Here is a 22,484-nt window from a genome sequence, read left to right as displayed (position 1 = left end):
CTAAATAATTTTGGGTTACCCTCAACAAACCCTTGCTACCTACACCTAACCCTATCATGTAGAGATCTCCTGCTCCCTTGATATCCTCCCTCTCATCATCATGGAAAATCCAGTCATTCCGCAGCAATGAAACTTGCAACCCCCTTCTTAACCTGAATGCAACAACAAGCTGTTTGACAAGGTCAACCCTCTCTTGGTCTGTTTGTCTGATTGACGGTGTAACACACAGGCAAAGAGGCAAGAGTAATACAACGATGTATTGAGAGCAGTTTTTGGGACCCCAAGACTGTCGTAGTTGCTTTCCACCATAAAGCGGCTCCATAAGTGGCACAAACAAACCACGTTATATGGTACGAAGAGCACGCCGTCCGAAACTGAAATCACTCCACATAATCGTCGTATTTTGCCTAAAATTGGCTGCAGTCGCTCCTTCATATTCGAAAGTGTGGAGCGAAACACATTCTTTCACTAATGGTCATCCCCAGATATTTGACTTGCGTCACATACCTGATAGTCCAACCCCGCATCTAAACCTAAAGTATTTACACTCTCTAGAATTTTCCTCACACCACTCTAACACAGACTGCGAGCAACCTTCGACCAGAAGAAGAAGGTCGCCCGCTACGCATAACACTTACAGAGCGACTCTAGCTGCCTAAACAGAGAGTCCATCATAAAGTTCCAAATATAACGGGTGATTTTTTTGAGGTTAGGATTTTCATGCATTAGTATTTGACAGATCACGTGGGATTTCAGACATGGTGTGAAAGAGAAAGATGCTCAGTATGCTTTGACATTTCATCATGAATAGACTTACTAACGAGCAACGCTTGCAAATCATTGAATTTTATTACCAAAATCAGTGTTCGGTTCGAAATGTGTTTATCGACAAATTTTGTTCAGCGATGAGGCTCATTTCTGGTTGAATGGCTACGTAAATAAGCAAAATTGCGCATTTGGGGTGAAGAGCAACCAGAAGCCGTTCAAGAACTGCCCATGCATCCCGAAAAATGCACTGTTTGGTGTGGTTTGTACGCTGGTGGAATCATTGGACCGTATTTTTTCAAAGATGCTGTTGGACGCAACGTTACGGTGAATGGCGATCGCTATCGTTCGATGCTAACAAACTTTTTGTTGCCAAAAATGGAAGAACTGAACTTGGTTGACATGTGGTTTCAACAAGATGGCGCTACATGCCACACAGCTCGCGATTCTATGGCTATTTTGAGGGAAAACTTCGGACAACAATTCATCTCAAGAAATGGACCCGTAAGTTGGCCACCAAGATCATGCGATTTAACGCCTTTAGACTATTTTTTGTGGGGCTACGTCAAGTCTAAAGTCTACAGAAATAAGCCAGCAACTATTCCAGCTTTGGAAGACAACATTTCCGAAGAAATTCGGGCTATTCCGGCCGAAATGCTCGAAAAAGTTGCCCAAAATTGGACTTTCCGAATGGACCACCTAAGACGCAGCCGCGGTCAACATTTAAATGAAATTATCTTCAAAAAGTAAATGTCATGAACCAATCTAACGTTTCAAATAAAGAACCGATGAGATTTTGCAAATTTTATGCGTTTTTTTTTTAAAAAAAGTTATCAAGCTCTTAAAAAATCACCCTATGGGCTACAGATGGAACTGTGCGGGCACCCGCGAACCAATCCAAACTCCATACTCGCATTCATGCCGACTAGAGAGGCCTTTCTGTGCGAGTAACTCCGCCAAAGAGTAATTTCCGAACTGCCAAGCTTCTCCAGCCGTTGCAACACTCGTCAAACGCTCCTTGGACGTCAAGAAATATGAAGTCAACAAATATAGTCTGAAAACAGCACTAATGAAGAACTTCTGATAGATATCTCAATAACTGGGGGACTAATACGCGAGCAAGGCCAAAAGGACTCAGGTGGTCATGCTGATCATTTATACATATATTTTATACGATTCCTTCTAGATGTTAAAAATTTCGTGGAAAGCTCTATTCCAAGTATAAAAGTGTATATTTTTAGATGAGAACAAATGTCTCTGAGTTATTCGTCACTGAAAACCACATGCTAGAACGTGCTGAGTTAGTTTGAAACTAATGACAGACTTTGAAATCTTCAATCTGGTATTTTAAAGGCATAATCCGCTAAAAATTTGCAGACTGAAAGACCAATGCAAGCTAAAGGCCACTGAATACTCTAATCTGTAGTTTCAGCGAGTCACATAGCTTACGCTCAAGCCTGAAATCGCCGCACACACACACATCCAGACCACTCTCCATTCAATACGGATTACCACTTTACAACCAATATAAACTTTCGAGAAACGCCGCGCGGCACTTGAGTTTCAAGTATTTTTGATATTTCGAGAACTTTGCCCACGTTCGGCGAAACCCACAAACAAACAGGACACAACAACAACAAACATATAAATACATAAACAAACTGAAAATCTGCAAGTCAATTTTCCATGTAATTAATTTCAAAAGCACACTAATGCACTAACGGGAAAATGGAAAAATGGAAAAATAATTCGCAGTGTAAAAGTGCAACATGCTGAGCGGCAGCGAGCCGCGCAGCCAGGTGTTAAGCAACTTTGTGGCACAAAGCGAAAAACTCGAAACACAAAGCGCAAACACAAATAATCAACAAACAACGAGCGTTGATGGGGGGGGAGACGGGGCGCTGGTGGCGTTGGTGGGCGCCGTTGCGGCAATTTTCAGTTACAAAGCTTTGCAGGCAACCGAGTGAACAATAGCAACAGCAAAGCATCAAAGTAAAGTGCGGCAAAGGAGCGTCGCAAAGTTTCCAACGCATATTTGTTGGCCCTGAATTAATTTCTATTACAGTTATATTGCAAAACAGCAACAAAAAAAACAACAAATATTTTTTTCACTTTTGCCAACATTACTGTTACCTAGTTTTCTTTGCGCCACATGCCACATTTAGCGGTAAATTGCTGCTGCAAAACACTACTAGCCGAGCAACAACAACTGCAACAAATGAAAAATGTAAAGCCGCAAAAAATTATCAAACAAATATGTATGACAAAGTGTGCGGAACTAAACGCGGCTGTTTGCAACACAAAGTTAAAGCCGCCTACAGTTATGCAACGGCAAAGTTTCGTGTCGGATGTGTGTGTGAGTGATGCAGCGTGCGGTGTACTGTGCGTAGCAAATTGTTATTCGGTATGATTGTGTGCGTGCGACGCGTTCGTAGTTGACTAGGCCAGTGGTGCAAAGGTACCTCCGTTGGTTCAGGGCTGTTGCGAAGGCTTTGCGTCTAACGGCGGTGTAGGCAGGTATAGCATGATAAAACCTTTATAAATAAACAAACATATACACACATATATACTCATATATACAGATATACATATATGTTTTTTTGTGTGCTCTAACTGGCTTTGCTTTGTTTACAACACGCGCTTAGTCTTTGCATACTTGCAGGCGTTGAAGATATACTTTTTTTGGCTTTGTTGAAGATGTCGTAACTCAAAAAGGACACTAGCTTAATAAAGTGTTCTTGCTTTTTTAACTATTTTTACGATGACTAAAAGTGCTGACAATAGTGAAAAATTCATTAATCAGCGTTTTTCGGTTTATTGAGAAACGTTATAAAGAGTGTCCGCAAAACCAAGATTTAAATTAATTTTGTAATTTTGGGACACCCTTTATATGCTATCAATTTTGCATATGAATTTTGTCGTAGTACAAGTTAATATAAAGCTGTATAATTATTAGTAATACTTTACTGGGTTGTTTAGCAATTATTTTTTCCAAAAAAGTGCGGCCAACATGATATTAAAATTTTTTAATTAATTAGAAATAAAAAAATGTCATTGAAAAATACGCCTGCTATTTCTACTTTCTTTTATTTGTCAGGCTGCCGTTTCGCGAATGCCTTCCCGACTTCCCATTTCATGTGAATATCACGATGAAGATTTGAATTGTGCCCATAGTTGAATTCCGTATGTCCAAATGGGTTTCAACGTTCGATTGTAAACTGGGATTTTATTTAATGTTGTCAAGGGTGATTTCTTGCCGATTAACCAGTTTATTTTGTCGTATTTTAATTTTAGTTCTGCAAGTTTTTTTTGGATATGCCCCTTCGACTTCAACTTTGCATTCAGTGCCATACCAAGATATTTCGCCGAGGCGATGTACGGGATTACTTCATTCCCCACATATAAGGAGATACGAGGTTTGACAATTAAGTAATGAGACTGTTTTTATTCCCGAGCTTGTGGTAAATCTGTGACCTTGAAATTCCCTTCCTCTTTTTTCAGCATCCTTCCTCTCTCCATTGATATATCGCTCATTTGCTGCAAGACCGGCATAAATCAAAAAACGTGATTTTTGAGTTAATGCTGCAGAATTGTTCGTTATATCATACTTCATGTTGAGTGAACAATTCATATGAATACCTCTTATATGCTCCGCTTGAGAAGAGGTGTAAGGTTGGAGTCACCGTGTAAGGTTGTAGTCAGTTGAAAACTTTAAACGCGTTTTCTGGAGAATCGATTTTTTTGAATTATGCCGGTCTTGCAGCAAATGAGCGATATGTACCATCGCTCTAGCTTGTTTAGTTCGCCTGCTGCGTCAAGTTGAGTAGACGTGTGTTTGTAGTGCTCGTCACGAAAATGGAAAAACGAAATCAAGAGCAACGCGTCGCGATAAAATTTTGCGCCAGATTGGGCGAAACAGCTTCGGAAACGTACGCTAAAATTGTAAGAGTGTATGGTGATAGTGCTCTTAGTCGTGCCCAGGTGTTTCGATGGCACAAAGAGTTTAAGGAGGGGCGTGAAAGCGTGGAACACGAGGCGCGGAGTGGGAGAGCAAGTCGAAGGTGAAAACGATGATTATTGCCTTTTTTGATAGCCGTGGAATCGTCCACAAAGAATTTGTTCCACCGGAAATTGTGAAAACGAGTCAACAGGGTACGCCCAGACATCGCTCGTAACTGGATCCTTCATCACGACAACGCGCCGTGCCACACCGCCCTCAGCGTGTCCCAGTATTTGGCCTCTAAAGGGATCGCCGTGTTGCAGTAGCCGCCTTATTCGCTCAATACGTCAACTTGTGACTTTTTTTGTTTCATAAAACAAAATCGGTGGTCAAAGGAACCCAGTTTAAGTCGATAACGGACATCCAGGCGGCCGGGACGAGGGTACTCGCGAACATCCCAGTCGAAGCGTTTCAGAAATGTTACGAAGAATGGAAAACGCGCTGGAATCGCTGTATAGCTGCGCAAGGGAACTACTTTGAATGGGATGGCAGAGTTGTAGAATAATTCTCAAATATACGGTTTTTATTGAACCAGTCTCATTACTTAATTGTCATACCTCGTATATGTATTACTTTTGTTACTGGAGTTTATAGATTCTCAACATTCGACAACTCGTTCAAAGAAATGTGCCATTTCCAATTTTACAATTTAATTGATTGGAGACTGCATTCAGTACGATGACTCAACTTCATTTTTCCGGTCGTAGTGATCTCACTACTACCTACTGCAAATGTGATGATACTGTAGTTTGGCGGCGTAGACATGTCGCTAATATATAAGAGTAGTGCCAGCACACTTTCTTGGAGTGAACCTGTTTTATGATTACCCCTCCTTGATACTGAAGAAACGGTTACTCAGGTTAGAGGTAACTTGGTCAGTTAGACGGAGAAAAAAGACTTAATTTATGAAGTAAGCCATTGTGCCATACTCTATAGAACACCTCGGATACGTCAAAAAAACAGCCTTGCAATTACGCTTTTTTCCATTGCATCTTATACTTGTATTATGCTTGTTATCCGATGAACTTGATTGATTATTGAATTTTGAGGCGCTTTTCTTTAGTTATGAACTGACGCCTCATGTGCGCGTTTTTCAGGTGTTTGTACTGTAATGATTTCAGATACATTCCATGACAATAGAACTTATCCGAGATTTAAGCAAGCGCTTATTAGCGATGTAAGTTTCGCTAATTCACGTTAGATTTTTTAATACATCAAACGTAACCAAGTCTTAGCCTAGAGACTTTTATGATTTTAAATTTTATTTGTCATGATATTCTTTACTTGTTGCTGGTTGAATTTCACCTGCATATTGCGATACATCAAGCTGCGGTAAAGTACAATAAAACACAAAGGAACTAAATATTTCGGGGTTTTCGTCGCCGCTTTTGGCGCAGGATCCGTTTCGCTTTCTTTATTTTGGTGCTGAGAAGCAGTTAGCTAAATTGTTTAGAGCAGAAACTGGCACGTATTTTTTATATACAGTCCCTCAAGTAAGTATGTGGTCGTCTTTACCGACAGTTAATGAAAGATTTCGCTCTAATTCCTTAGCGATCCGATAGAGGGAAGCTTTGTCCTTGATGCATTGTTAACATAGGTTCAGTTGTCGTTGATCTTTTGAAATAGTATCACGTGCTAAGTACGCGTCGCGCTACGAAGCTGTGTTCCTTTGCATCCACCCGAAAGGTCCCTAAATGTCGCAATCAGCAGCTGCTAAATACGAGTATATGAGAAATTCGAGGGCTTTAACACTGCGGCAAGGACAAGCAAAATTAATGCCAAATGGTTTAGATATATTCTACGAAAACTATCCGAATCCTTATTCACACTCATGAAATGGCGCAATACAATGAAGAAGCCTCTGTTGACTGAAAAACTTGTGACAAAGCGACTCACTTGAGCGCATAAGAATATTGATAAAGATTTTGAAAATGTAATTTTTACTGATGAATGTTCTATATGGGCATGTTCTGTCCTCACGCGAGCCTGGTCTACTTCCACCAATAGGCTTGTTCAGTGGACCGTAAAACATGGAATAAAGGTTCATATTTGGGGCTGCTTCTCAAAGCAGGGATGTGAAATGATAAAAATCTACAAAAAGACTTTACTGCTATCTGCCAAACGATGGTTCATCAGAAAAATGAAGATTGGATTCTGCAGGAGGGCAACGATTCTAAACACCGCAGTAAGCACTATACTCAGTGGAAAACTCAATTTGGAAGATTGAATTATCAATAGCAGGGGGCATAAAACTTCGTATTTACACGTATAATAAAGTTTCGCTGCTACAATTAATACTTCTAAATAAAAATTAGTCACTCAATTTTTTACCTGAAAGAGTGCCACAAAAATGTTTCAATACTATTTTACTTGGAAAAAATAGATTATAGTTTTATAACACAACATCTAAAACCGTGAGGTAAAAGACACCCAGAGCAGCAGATTAAGCGCCTAAAAGATGCTTAAATTATTTAAAACAACCAGTCATTTATGCTTTCACCGGTGCACCAGCACTTATCTGGTGTGCAACAAGTGACCTCCTAAAATTATGCAACAGGAGTATTTTAGCTTCACCCGTAAAAGCGCAGGCGAAAAGCTGCTTACTTTTGCCAACCAAAGCAATTATTAAGTGCTTTTGCGGGATTTTGTTGCTGGAGCTTTGTGGCTGCCGTTTTTTTTTTCAGCCTGTTGTGCTACATTTTGTGGCTGCCACAGTCACTCTGCGGCGTTAATTTGTTATTTGTTTTGTTATGTGTTCATTTATCTTATTTTCTTTATATTTCGTGCAGCAGACGTTTGTGTTTGTTGCAAATGCTATTACATTTTCGTTGCTGCCTCACTTTGTGCCATTTCCGCTGCCTGCTGCCATTTCCATTTACAGTTTTCTTTTATTTAATTTGCCCTACCTTTGCCTTGCAACATCTGCTTGCAACTCAACTACTTTCCGCTGCGCTCCGCTTTGCTCGGTTTGCAATTTGTTGCGAACCATTTTTCTTATTTCCGTCTTCCTTTCAACTTCATTTTGTTGTTGTTGTTTGTTATTATTTAGTTTATGCAATTCAACGCTGCGCATTAAAATTGTACACTTTAATTAAGCAACAGGAAATTGCAAATCTGCTTGCAACGCGCAGCCCTCGAGCCGGCAACTGATCTCAGTCGCATGCTGTAAGCAACTTGCAACTTCAACGCTGAGCGTTAGAAATATATGAAATAAAAGTATATATGCATACAAAATAAATACATACAAACATATGTTGCAAGTAGCAGTAGTGCTGCGTCTGCACCGAGTCTGCTTGTTGCTGCCAACAGCTTTTTAGCCTGAATTATGGCGCAGCAATTCATCAAACTAAGTGGCAGTGGCAAGCAGTGAGGTCACAGCAAGACAGCCAGCCGGTCAAACAGTTGGTTGAATAAAAGCATACTGCATCCAACAACAACAAACAAACATATTATATGCGCATAACACTAGCAGCAAACGAAGCTCTTTAGCAACACGAGCCAACAACGCCGGCATAACCAAGGCGAGCTCTGACATGCAAACCCACAAACCCATGCGCTTCAAACTTTGAGCACTTCGAAATACGGATTTAGATCCTTGAGCTGCCGCACGACAACGTCTCCGAAGACAGTTGTAGATGAATGAAGATTTATTTAAAGTCATCTATTTTAACTTAATAAAAGCAAGCAAGAAATGATTTAACTGCGCTGCAAGTGAGCGGGGCAGCCATGCGTGTATGTGTGTGTATATTTGTATGTGTGGCCTTCGCTTAGCGGTATAAAGCAGCACAGTTATATTACATTATAAGTGTACTTATGTAGGTAAAAGTATATACACTACTTGCTGTTATTCTTGCCGCAAAGACATTGCTTTAGCGCTCTTTTAGCCAAATGAAAATGTGCAACGTGGCGTATGAGTGACAAAGTTGGCATTCAGCGGCTTTCGCATGTGCGTAGAAGTCGCATTTTAAGCAGCACTACCTACGCTTGCATACCTCAGTTGCCCTTCATATGCGCGTGTGTGTGTATGATGGCTTAAAGCGGCAGCAAGTCAACTGCATTAGCCGTAAAATGTAGAGATTTAAGACAGGCACAGTGTGCACGCAGTAGTGGGGACATTTTTACACGACAGAGATGCACGGTGTGTGCAAAATCACACACATGAAACTATTGTTAAATATTTCATAAAATTAAAAAAAAAAAAAACACAATAAAACTAAATAAAGTACGCTATAAAATATTAAAAAAAAAAAAATAAAAAATAAAAAAATTAAAAAAATATAAAAAAAAAAACATTCGTAAAATTAAAATAAATTAAATTAAATTATTATTATTAAATTAAAATATTAAAAAAAAAAAAAATTATTAAAAAAAATATTTAAAAAAATCGTTAAATTAAAATAAATAGAAAAATTAAAAAAAAATATAAAAATATAAAATATTAAAAAAATAAAAAATAAAATAAAAAAATAGTAAACGCATTTCGTAAAATGGAGCAAAAAATTAAAAATCTATAAAATATCAGAAATTTCAGAAATAAAATTTTTAAAATTTAAACAAAAATTATTAAAAATTATTTCGTAAAAATAAAGAAAAATAAATAAAACAAATAATAATAATTATAAAATATGTAGATATTAATAATAAAAAAATTATTAAAAGCATTTCGGAAAATTTAAACAAAATAAATTTAAAAAAATTATAAGATATTAAAAATAAAAAAATTTAAAAAAATATTTGAAAACATTCCGTCAAATTTAAATAAAACAAATAAAAAAATAATTATGTTATTAAAATATTAATATTAAAAATAAAATAAAAAAATAGAAACTGTTTAAAGAAATTTCGCTAAACTAAAAAGAAATAAATAAATAAAATATAAAATAATAAAAGACAAAAAATAAGAAAAATAGCTTAAAATAGCTTAAAATATTTCATAAAATTAAAATAAAATAAATGCAAAAATTATAAAAAAAAATAAAAATTAAAAAAATATACGAAAAACATTTCGTAAAATCAATATAAAACAAATAAGAAAAAATTATAAAATATAACAAACACCAATGCAAATACAAAAATTATAAGCTATTAAAAATTAAAAAATTAAAAAAAAATATTTAAAAAAAAATCCGTAAAATATAAATAAAACAAATTAAAAAATTATAAAAAATTAAAAATAAAAAAATACTATTAACAACCAATATTAAAAATAAAATAAAAAAAACTATTAAAAAAAATTCGTTAAATTAAACAAAATAAATAAATAAAATATAAAATAATAAAAAACAAAAAAATTTAAAAACATTTCATAAAATAAATAAAAAAAAATATAAAATAATAAAAAACAAAAAAAATAAAAAAAAATTTAAAAACATTTCAAAAAATCAAAATGAAATAAATAAATAAAATATAAAATAATAAAGAACAAAAATATTTCAAAACAATTTAAAAACATTTCATAAAATTAAAATAAAATAAATGCAAAAATTATAAAAAAATATTCGAAAAAACATATCGTAAAATTAATATAAAATATGTAAGAAAAGGAAAAAATGTATATAAAATATTGCAAACACAAATACTAAAAAAGTGTTAAAAAAAATTTCATAAAATTAAAATAAAATAAGTAAAAAATGTAATATATAAAAAAACAATTGACACAATTAAAAAAAAATAAATAAATAAAATATAAATATTATAAAAATAAAAAAAGCTAAAATGATTAAAAAACATTTCGGAAAATTAAAATTAAAAAAAATGAATAATTAAAAAAATTATTAAAAACACTAAGTAGTCTCATATGGTGTATAAATAAGCAAAACATTTTGCTAATTAATTTTAATTTTAGTTTCAACGATAATGTTAAACATGCCGTAGTAACTTATTTTTACTTTTTATTTTAGTTTTATTATTATTATTTTTTTTTTATAAAATTGTATTTCTTTAACTTAATTTAATTTTATATTGTTTTAATCTTAGTTTATATTCCATTATATTTTTTATTTTTTTTTTTTAATGGTGCACATTCCTAATTATATATATAAAAAATATTAATTTTTGTCATTAACACGAATAATCAAAAAAAAAAATTAATAAAAAAAAATATTAAAATATAATTTCACAATTTCTCTAACTCCAGCCCACTGTGCCGCTGCATAAGTGTGACATCGTCTATGCATGCGCCGAGCAGCGTCTTAAACTGCTGCCACTCGGCTTTATTGCAACGAAATTGCTGCATTACTTCACGTCGTCAGGCAGCCAACACAACTACAGGCAAATGCAAGCTTACGCACAAATCTAAAGTAAGCAGACAGCCGAAGAATGGGTACTGCAGTTGTCAAGGACAGAGCAGCTATGACACACATACACACAAGTGCATTTAAAATATAGAAAATTTCAAGTGAGCTTATGCGTCAGTCTTAACATGCCAACGACAACGGCAAGAACAACGGACAGCAACAACAACAACAAATGTAGGAGTACAACAACAATTTTAGCTGCAATAGAGCCAAAGTAGCAGCAGCAATGTCATTTGTTACAATTTCCTTATTAGTTTAAGGAGTTAAGAGTGAGATTTCTCAGCCAAGCAAAATGGCATGCGTTCATGCATGTGTGTGTGTGCACGTTGCATAGCACGTTTCCTTGTTAATATGTGCGCGTGTGTGTTCACGACACGTGAAACAATGCGCTATGATGCTGTTGCTGCACATGCCACTGCCACTGCCAATGCTACACTGCTTGCTTGCTGACTTGACTGCTTGTTGTTGCTGTTGTTACTCGTTTTGCTAATACTTTACTGCCGCTGCTCGTGCTCTGTATATGCACACTGGCAATTAATTTAGTCTAGTGAAGCATTTCGTGCAACTGAAATTAATTTCCAACATATTTTCTCATGTTGTTAAGAAAACGAGGCGAATTCTGCAAGAGAACTTCGAGCAGCAACAACAAGCGCAAATAAAGAATTTACAAAAATCTCATTTTATTTTATAAAATGTGTAGAGTGCCATTAACAACATGCGCAACAATGTTTTGCTAATATGTGAGTGTGTGTATGTGTGTCGTACAATCCCTACAAAGAACAAATACTTGCTGTTGGCAATCAAGTTGCTGCAGATTTAGTGTCACACATTTATTATGTATGCGCACTTATGTACAGCGCCGTTATGTTTGTGTGTGTCTTCATGCCATTATTGTGTGTTTTAATTATTAGATCTTTAGTTTGCTTGGCAATTTGAGTTTTACAAGTGGCTGCACGCAGCGTGGCAAGCAATTTAATATTTTATTCTTTTGTATAAAGAGTTAAATGTTGCCGGATGCATTTAATTAAGTGGGTATATGGCAACAAAATTTAATCATGCTTTAGAGTAAAGATGAAAAACAAGCTTTTTTGAAAACTAAAATTAAATATTTGGGGAGCTGTAACCTACCCGTTTCCCCGAAAAATTAACCACGATAAGTTTTTTGAAGATAACCTGTCAAATAAAAAGGTTTTCCATACAAGGACTTGATGTTGATCGGTCAGTTTGTGTGCCTATATGCTATAGTAGCCTGATCTAAACAATTTTATTTTGGAGATTGCACAATTACATAACCTAGCCAACGTAGCCTCTGTCTCTTAATTCTCTGAACTGTGTCAATGCCGTCATATATCTCATACAGCTCATCGTTCCATCGAATGCAGTATTCGCCATTGACAATGCGCGAAGGACAAGAAATCTTCCGCTGAACCTTTCTCTCCAAAACTCCTAACACCCACTCATCAGCTGTTTTCATCGTCCATGCCACTGCACCATATAGCAGGACAGCGATGATAAGAGACTTGTAGAGTTTGGTCTTTATTATCGAGAGAGAACTTTACTTCTCAATTGCTTACTCACTCCGAAGTAGCACCTGTTGAGAAGAGTTATTCTGTGTTAGATATCGAGGTGGCCGTTGTTTTTGGTGCTAATACTGGTTCCTAGATAGACGAAATTTTCTACAACTTAGAAGTTATAACTCTCATCAGTGACAGAGTGTGGAGATTGGAGTGGTTCGTGGCTACCCGCAGGGTTTATCTGTGGTCCATATATTATATTTAGAACCTCATGATGGGCTCTCTGTTTTGGTATCTCGAGCCACTCTGTAAGTGTTGTGCGTATGAGATTAGATGAGTAATAGAGGATTGCATTGTGACCTAAAGTCTATTGTGCCCTTAATCATACGCGTATGCGGACGACCTTCTTTTTCTGGCCGAAGGCGCTTGCGTTCTGAGCTTGAGCCAGCGGGAGGGCATCTCTCAGAGATTGTAAATACTTGGAGTTAAAGTATCGGAGTGGACAGTCCGGTATGTGAAGCAAGTTAAATACCTCAGGCTGAGCATGAGTGAAAGAATGTGTTTCACTCGACACATGGCGAATATGATGGAGCGACTGCAGGTAATTGCTGGCAAAATACAAAGCATTTTGGGGAATGATTGGGGTCTCGAACGTCGCGCTATTCGTACCTTATATCGTGACTTGTGCCACTTATGGAGCCGCTGTGTGGTGGAAAGGGAGCCACGACAGTCTTTGGATCCCAAAAACTCCTCTCAATTCAGCGTTGTATGATGCTTGCCTGTATGTCGCACCGTCTCAAAGGATGCTATGCAAGTTGCAATCAGGTTAAGAAGGGGCTTGAGTATGTCATAGCTGTGGAATGACTGGATTTCCGATGATGATGCAGGGAGGGACGGATATCTAGGGAGCAGGAGGTTTCTATATGATAGAGTCAGATATAGGTGGCAAGACCGCTGAGACAATAGTTCTAAGTTGAGTGACTTATGAGTACATTCGGAACGTTGGGTTTGTTGAGGGCAACCCAGACTTCAGATTTTGTCTGAGTCTGCGTTTTCTGCTTACGGGGCATGGGCCTCTGATAGATTGGTTGTTATTGTGGGTCGGGGCAGAACTGGGTGCATTTAATCGCAGAGTCCCCGATGTACTAGGACATTATGAATCTGGGTGGTATGGGGATTAGCCGGACTGATGGACATTTAGATATTAGTGATGTGATATCCACTAGTCGGAATACCGAAAAATTCGGGTTAGGGTGAGTATCATGGTTCTTGTGGTTAAAGTCCAAGTACGGGAAGACCAGACACTCTGTCAGTTGAATTAGAGTTGATTTGCAGCCGGTTGCCACCCCAAACTACGGCAGAGGTTTTAGATGGGACTCGAATCCTACCAAGGTGTTTAGTGTGTCCCTTCCATACTGTCAGTTGGTACTGAAAATGCCTGGCATTTTGAAGGCGCTCATCAAAGTATTGATTTGATCCGCTGTGCTTTGGAGCGTCATGGGGTAAAGCTGTCGTCAGCAGGTACCCACGTTAAATACACGAGACGTTGTCCACAGTAACTTGGGACCCAAGTCACTACCAGAGCCATTTGTTACTCAAAGCGACTTCGAAAACTATTAATCTTCATAAAAATAATGAATGCAATTATCAAAGTAAACCACTAATAGCTTTACTGATTTAATTTTTTTTTACTTTTTTCAGAGCCTTTATCGACAATACGCATCTGCAAGCATTGCACCTCACCAACAACCTACAACTATTCGACATTCCCATGCGACTGTTCCAAGGCAACCCCAACGTACTCGAAATCTACATGCAAGGCAACAGTCTGCAAACACTCTACTCCGCACAGTTTCCCGTCGACCAGCTAGAGCGTCTTTATCTTGGCGATAATCCACTGCAATGCAATTGCTCGCTGCTCTGGTTATGGCGTTTGGTTACCGGCAATTTTGATGGCGAATCCAACAACGCAGGCGGTGTGCATGTTACACACAGTCAAGGGGAAGCGGCTGTAGCCGCGCTGGGCACGGCCGATGCCGATGTAGCGTCCGCAGCCGCAGAGGCTTATGTCGCACAACAAAGGCCTGCACGGGTAAGCAGCAGTAGTAGTGGCTCCAGCGGCTATCTACAACTCGACATAGAACGCATTGGCTGCGACATCTGGCAGGATAATGTGCGCACGCGCCGTCGGCTCGTGACCATGTCAGAGGGCGATATCACTTGCCCCGCGCATATAGTCACCATTGTGTGTGCGATCTTCACGCTGCTGCTCGTCTTCGCCATCGGCGCCAGCATCGTCTTTTATCTCCGCTTCGTGAAGCGTCGAAGAAAGTTGCTACACGATCGTTCGCTCACACGTTCGGGCAAATCAATTGTCAATGTACACGATCGCATACTGCAACATCAACCGCTGAGCAACGGCGGCGTACTAGGCATGAACGTTGGCGGTCTCACCTATCCACATCACACGCTACAACAACAGGGTGGCACACATCATGCCATGTTGCCGCTACACCCGCACGAGTATCAGCAAACGCTGCCAGCGCAAGTGGATAAACTGGAATTGGAACGATATCTAGCGGCGCAGGCGATCGCCAACGAGTATCGTGCCTTGAAGCCGTGGGAGTTGCCGCCCGTAAAGGATGCGAATGCCTACAGCGATGAACCGGAGCACTTGTATGAGAAGTTCGACCACTACGATTATCCGGACATGCAAACGTTGAGCAAATCGAAGCAGGCGACACTAATGTCCAACACTGACGGTTGCAACACCAATAACAGCGCTAATGGTGTAGTGCTGATGGGCAAGGGTGGCGCAGGTGGCACAGCGGCTAAGCCGCATGTAGTCTACGTATGACTCCCGGGTGGACAAGTCGGCAGCGTCGACGCAAAGGGTAGTGCAAGCAAGGAGTGCGAGGGCGTAGAGGCCGAAGGCGAGCTGCGCTATTGCCTCAACAACAACTATAGTAGTTATATGAAATTAGTTTAGAACGTGGCAGTTGACGTAGAAGTGGTGGGGCAGGCTGAAGAGAGGAAGCGTAGCAGAGACTGGCTAAAGAGGAGGCGTTGCAAGCGTAAGCGCACGAATGCAATGGAGTTGCTACTAATGACACGAAATTAAATCAAATGCGAAAACTGTTATGTGTAAGCAGTAAAGACGAGTAGGATTGGGCGTAAAGGAAACAAAACAAAACAAAAACAATAAATGTATAAACAACACTAAAATCGTACGTTAGCAGCGATGAATCGAAACAAGGGTATATTTGTTAGCAACTAAGTTACAAACACAAGCATACATACATACATACATACACCAATAATAACAACACCGCAAACGTTAGGCATTATTATTCTCGTAATATCTCGTACATCTACGAACACCTAATTTCCTGTTAACCTTAAGCGTTTAAGTATATAAAATATATATATTTGCATAAGCGTAGCAAGAAACAACATTAAATGAAACAAGGGATACGTATAGTGTTATATAATAGCTAAATTACAATAAGTGAATCACGAACAAAATACTAAAATTACAAAACGTAAAAATCTACGAGAACTATGCAGTTAAAATGTAAAGCAACAACATTATAGAAACACAAAATAATATTGAAGAAATGTTAACATTTAATTGATATTCATAAAGTATACACAAATATTGTAAATGACAAGCGAAAAGTTTAAGCGCAGCATGAGTGAAGTGTCATAATAAATTTAAATAAATATTTAATATTTGATGAACCTATTTTTGTAACACTATTAATACCAAAAATGTGGTTTACAGTGCACCGTGTTGTAGACTGCATTTGAAGAAATTTTTTTTCAGACAATTTTCGATATTTTTGGCTTGTGAGAGTAGACTAAAATCTGTTTTTTGCTTGTTAATTGAATTTTCCCTACTCTGTTAAAAAATCGGTTATATATCGGTTAGTGCTTACCAATTCTACCAGTTAAATAACAAGTAAAATAAGAAGTAAAATATTAATTTTCTTCCCAATTGAATTCTGAATCTTGAGATTTTTTTCTCTTCCTATGTATAGGTATCAAAGAGTAGACTAAAATCTCTTCATTTTTGCTTGTAAATTTAATTTTCCCACTCGGTTGACACTATCCGTTGATTTATGTATCGGTTAGTGCTTACCAATACTAGCAGTTAAATAACGAGTAAAATAACCAGTAAAATATTACTTTTATTTTCAATTGAATTCTGAATTTTGAAATTTTTTTGGCCTTATATGTAGACACCAGAGGGTAGACTACCATAAAAACGCTGTTATGTATTATATAATATGTAAATTGAGTTTTCCCAATCCGCTGACAATTGGTTATACAGTTTAGTGCTAAAGCATTATTACCACTTAAATAACTAGTAAAATATTACCTTTGTTACCTTGTAACTTGAATATTTCCACTCTGGTAATATAGTCGTCCTTAATGCATAAACATTTTTACCAGTTAAAAAACCGGTATAATAACCAGTAAAATATTTTTTTCCAAAGGAATGTTGATTTAGATTCTGCCTATATATAGGCACCTGAGTGTAGACTAAAATCTCTTTTATGTATGCATATAACTTGAATTTTCTTACTCTGTCAAAACAATCGGTTAGACATCGGTTAGTGCTTAAGCAATACTACCAGTTATATAACCAGTAAATTAACCAGTAAAATAATATTTTTTCTCAATTCTGCCACTATGTATAGGCACCTGAGAGTAGACTGAAATCTGTCCAGTGCATATGAATTGAATTTTCCCATTTTAGTGACACAATCAATTATATATCGGTTAGAGCTTAGCCAATACTACCAGTTATCGCATACTACCAGTTATATAACCAGTAAAATATTACTTTTCTTACCAATTCAGTTGGTACTGCTGTAGGTAGAGATATTTTGTGCTGCCTTATGTATAGAACACTTTTTTTGGTATCTATGCTGCCCTTTATTTATCTTAAGAAGTCCAGCTATACCATATTAAATAGAAATTGAGCACAGTTGAGTTTAGGTTTTTACCTGTAAATGAAAACGAAAGGTTTATGCGTACTTATGATTTAATTTCTCCCCTTATTTTGAAGATACTACTTCATTCAAGTATATATTTGGTCTCGTTGTGTAAGCAGTGCCTACAGAAAGTTTACTACTTTACTGCTTTCGGGTAAAGTGGAAGAGTGTGGCGACAGAAAGTGAGGACTAAAGCCCACGTCTAATTCACTTTCTTACTGATTATTCTGCAAAACCTGAAGCACAGTCAGCAAACCCTAAAAATGTTAAAATTTTAATTTTTAAGTTTCACATTTACACACACTGAAGAATCGTTTTAGCGACTGTGAACCTTCTACAAAATGGTCCAAAGCCTGTTCTAGGTATTTCTTATCAGCATTACTGAACTTAACCTATCACTAACTGTCTACATATCTTTACTACTGCCAATATTCCGGCATTGCTAATGCTCCGGACTTCATTATAAATGTTTTTGAAAAAAAAGTTTAAGTGAAAAAATATTTTACAAAAAACATTTTTTTTTGAAAAAAAGTTTACGTGAAAAAATATTTTACAAAAAAAAAATATTTTACAAAAAAGTTTTTAAAGTTTTTTTTTCAAATTAAAAAAAAAAAATTTAATTTGAAAAAAAAAAAATTTTAAAAAAAAATTTTTTTGTCTAATATTTTTTAACTTAAACTTTTTTTTTAAAGAAAAAATTTTTTTTGAATTTGAAAAAAAGTTTAAATTAATTTTTTTTTACAAAAATTTTACATTTTTTAACTAAAACTTTCGGCATTCTTTTTAATTTTTTTCTATTTTTAAAGTATTTTATGTGCCTATTTTAAATTTAATTTATGAAACAATGAATATCAGCAAATTCTAGAAAAATCTGCGAATCTTCAAGTGAACTGCCTTGTGTAAATTTTCAAAAAAAGAACTATTCTTTAAGAGTTACGTATGTAAAATTAAATTTAAATAGAAATACAAAAAAAATCGGCATTTATAATTGTGAGTGTGTGCGTGTAGTAAGTGAGTTTACATTTACTTTTCTTACTAAATTGATCTTTATATGAGTGAAAATAAGATTTTTTTTATAAAGTTTAAGACCAATAGACAAAAATGGACTAAGTAAAAGCCAAGCAAATTTAATAAATTATTTGGCATGAAAATATGATTATGTAACAATTACTTTAGTTATTTATAAAAAATTACTTATTTTACCATTTAATATATACATAAATGAAGAATGAATAAAAATTCGTTTAAAATTCAAACAATAATATATTTTTTATTTTTTATTTAAAATATGCAGATTTGTTCCCACTGCAATTCCCCTCCAATTTTTAATTATCTCCCATATCCATTAAGTTACACCACCATTTAAAAATACGTATACCAACCGGCCATAAGCTGCGCAAAAATATTTGTATGTGTGCATGTAAGCGAAAATACATACTTACATACATAAAATGAAATGAAATGGACAATATAAAAAAATTTGACATAACCAAAAATATGCTGCTTACTAAGTTGACTAAAACTGCTGTATATAATATCTAAGTAAAGATCTAGCAATGTATAAATAAATGAATAAAATATAAATAAATAATTAAATTAATCAAATAATGTAATGCTAAATAACATTATATACACATAAACATATATATTATTGTTTAAGTGATTTTCATTTTAAGTCAAACGCAAATTTCCAATTAATGTAAATAGTTTGCTTATAAGTTGGCCATGTAAAAATTTTGAATTTATAAAATACATTTTTTTATAATTAAAAATAAATTGAAAACTACGATTTTTATTTACTGGGGAGTGTGAATATAATGCAAAAAGAGGGTAGAATATATTTGGTTATATACTTGTATATGCATATATGAAAGATCCATAGGAAGTATGGTAAATCAAAGGATATGTCAAATCAAAGGATGTGGGAATCGTTAGTGGTACGAGGTTTGACAATTAAGTAATGAGACTGATTTTATTGCCGCGCTTATGTTAAACCTGTGACCTTCAAATAATCAAATTTGTGTTGCCGAAACATTAAGAATGTTGGAAAAGGCCTTCGGTAATAATTTTTTGTCGCGGGAAAGTGTTTTCGATGGGTACAAATTATGCAAAGAGGGTCGAGAATGCGTTGACGACGAACTACGTCCAGGACTGCAATCAACATCAACTGACAATCAACATCAACTGATGATCAACACGTTGATAAAATAAAGAAATTGGTGCTTGAGAATCGCCGATTAAACGTCAGAAATCTTACTGACATCGTTCAAATATCGGAAGGACCATTTTGAAAGATCATTTGTGCGTAAGAAAAGTGAAAGCACGATTGATTCCAAAATCACTAAATTTTTCGAAAAACATTGTCGCGTTAAAGTTTGTGAAACAAAGCTTACCGACTGCCAAGATGTCATGAAAGGTATTATTGGATCTATGCTTAAGACCCAGGAACAGACGTTCACTCAACCGAATATCGTGGCGAAGGTGAACCAAAGCCAGAAAAAACCACAAAAGCACGTCAAAAATCAAGTTTATGTTGAGAGTTTTCTACGATTATTGAGGTGTGGTGCACTCCGAATGCCTGCCGAATGGCCAAACTGTCAAATTGGAAATTTGAAATTGATAGTGAACTTTGGTTCAAGCAGCGTGGTCGATACCAAAATACCATTTAAAGTTGACCCATCTGGCAACGCTGTAACTTTTAACAGCGCTGACAAATCGGCTAATGTCATACCGCGTTAGAAGCGTCATTCGAAGACAATTTATACCATGGAACAGTACACTCCAAAAGAACGCGCTGAAATTGTTCAGCTTTATATTCAAAATAACTTTTCAATTGTGTTAACTCAACGTGCGTTTCGCAAAAAAAATAAAGTGAAAAGTGCTCCAGTTAAGAACACAATTAAGTCTTTATACGCAAAATTTGTGAACACCGGTAATCTCAGTAATGCCAGTCATGCATCCAGACAACGCACAAGACGTTCTGATGAAAATATCGAAGCTGTACGAGCCAGTATTGAGGAGACTCCATCGACATCGAGTTATCGCCGCTCTCAGGAATTAGACATCTCTCGCACCACTCTCCGACGCATAATTCATAACGATTTGAAGATGTTTCCATATAAAATTCAAATGGCACAAAAACTAAACCCAGCTGATTATCCGCGACGCCTTAATTTTGGCAAATGGGCCATCGAAATGGCTGAAAACGAACTTGACTTTTGGCGAAAACTCATCATGTCAGACGAGGCACATTTCTCGTTGAATGGAGGCGTAAACAAGCAAAATTGCCGATTTTATGCCACCGAAAATCCTCAATTAATTGAAGAACAGCCTCTTTACGACCAAAAAGTAACAGTTTGGTGCGGTGTTTGCGCGAATATGATCATCGGACCGTGTTTTTTCGAAGACGATGATGGAGCCACGACAACAGTCAATGGTGAGCGTTATCGAGCCATGATAACGGATTTTGTGATACCCATTATTCGCGAAAATGACATGGATAACTTCTGGTTTCAACAGGACGGGGCTACATGCCATACAGCTCGACCAACAATCAATTTATTGCGACCATTTTTCCCCGGGCGATTGATATCGAAAAATGGTGATGTTGACTGGCCACCGAGATCACCAGATTTGACGCCACCAGACTTTTATTTGTGGGGTTATTTGAAATCCAAGGTATACGCTAATAAGCCAAAGACCTTAGCTCAACTGAAAGCCAACATTCGACGTGAAACAGCCGCCATATCATCCGAAACATTGGCCAAAGTCATGGAAAATGTCGAAAAAAGAGTGCATTTAGCTGTCAAAGCTAAAGGTGCCCATTTACGCGATCTAATTTTTAAATATTAGCTGAAACAAATCCCCTTGGACCAAAATAAATTATTTTTGAAATGAACAAAAAACATTGTTTTCTTTTGTTCTTTTTTTTTAGAAACAAATGGGTCAACTTTAAATGGCCTACCCTGAAATTTGGGCAAGTTATCGCTTGGGGGCAAGTGTGAAAGCAAAAGATGACATCTTCAAATAATTCGCTCACTTAATAAATACAGTATTAAATAAACTTCACTTAATTAAAAAATATTTTACAGTATAAATGCCTAAAAGTTAATCCGGGGAAAACAGAAATCAATATTTTTCAGGAAGAAAAAAATTTCGCTCCTCTCTTTAAGAGGTTAGAAATTAGCCATAACTTTTTTCCAGAGGAGAGGCTAATGGACCATTGGTTCTGTGGTCGATGATTGCATTGGTGAAATCTATATATTCAACGACGTTTAAAGGGTGAAATGGGCCAGACGGGCTTCTTTTGTAGTAATCCATACGCAGAATATAGCTTCAAACAAATGATTACAATTCAGTTTTTCCAGTCGAAAATGTGAGCATAAGTTTGTCCACAAGCCTTTTAGTGAATTGAATTTCTTGGAAAGCCAAGGTTTAATTGCGGATATATGTAGCACCTAACTAAGTTTCACTGCGCAAGACTCCCAGTGGGAACTTCGGTAAATTTTTGGGTACAGGAAGAAAGTCTTGGAAGACTAACAACACGGGCCACAAAGGTACTTTGTGGTAGTGTTGATGATGAACAGATCAAAAAGCTTCCACTTTTAGGCAAAAGGGAACTCAGTAGCCTTCTCGGGGTCATTACAGTTTAACTATCACCAAGATTCCACCTTCAGAGGGTGGAACCATGTGTAGAAGCTCACGCAAGTAAGGAACGCATTTCACTTGGGAGTGGAAAGAAACGATTATTTTACATATGCCTCAAGCAGCTCACGACTTCCAGTCTGAGGCCATGTATACTCTGGATAGACAAAAAGCATCCGTTTGAAGTCAAGCTAAATTGAGAAGGCGAAACATCTCCTCCCCAGTGTTGTGTGCTGAGTTAGGCAATCGCCACATAAAATAAAAT

General features: G+C 36.5%; 2 protein-coding genes across 2 annotated transcripts in view; one reads left to right on the top strand and one right to left on the bottom strand.

Annotated features, from left to right (window-relative positions):
- LOC105232953 (uncharacterized) overlaps positions 1–17,077 on the top strand; it is a 288,757-nt gene extending 271,680 nt beyond the window's left edge. Inside the window, exon 5 of the mRNA XM_049452549.1 lies at positions 14,277–17,077. Coding sequence (XP_049308506.1) covers positions 14,277–15,432 — 1,156 coding nt within the window. The 3' untranslated portion in view covers positions 15,433–17,077. The remainder of the gene's footprint in view (positions 1–14,276) is intronic.
- Positions 1–22,484, bottom strand: part of LOC125777285 (peptidoglycan-recognition protein LF-like) — a 578,030-nt gene that overhangs the window by 412,631 nt on the left and 142,915 nt on the right. The gene's annotated exons all lie outside the window — the stretch shown is intronic.

This window comes from Bactrocera dorsalis, chromosome 3, assembly GCF_023373825.1.
Source record: "Bactrocera dorsalis isolate Fly_Bdor chromosome 3, ASM2337382v1, whole genome shotgun sequence".
NCBI classification, from domain to species: domain Eukaryota; kingdom Metazoa; phylum Arthropoda; class Insecta; order Diptera; family Tephritidae; genus Bactrocera; species Bactrocera dorsalis.
The sequence above is the reverse complement of the archived record's forward strand: the minus strand, read 5'-3'. Positions and strand labels throughout refer to the sequence as shown.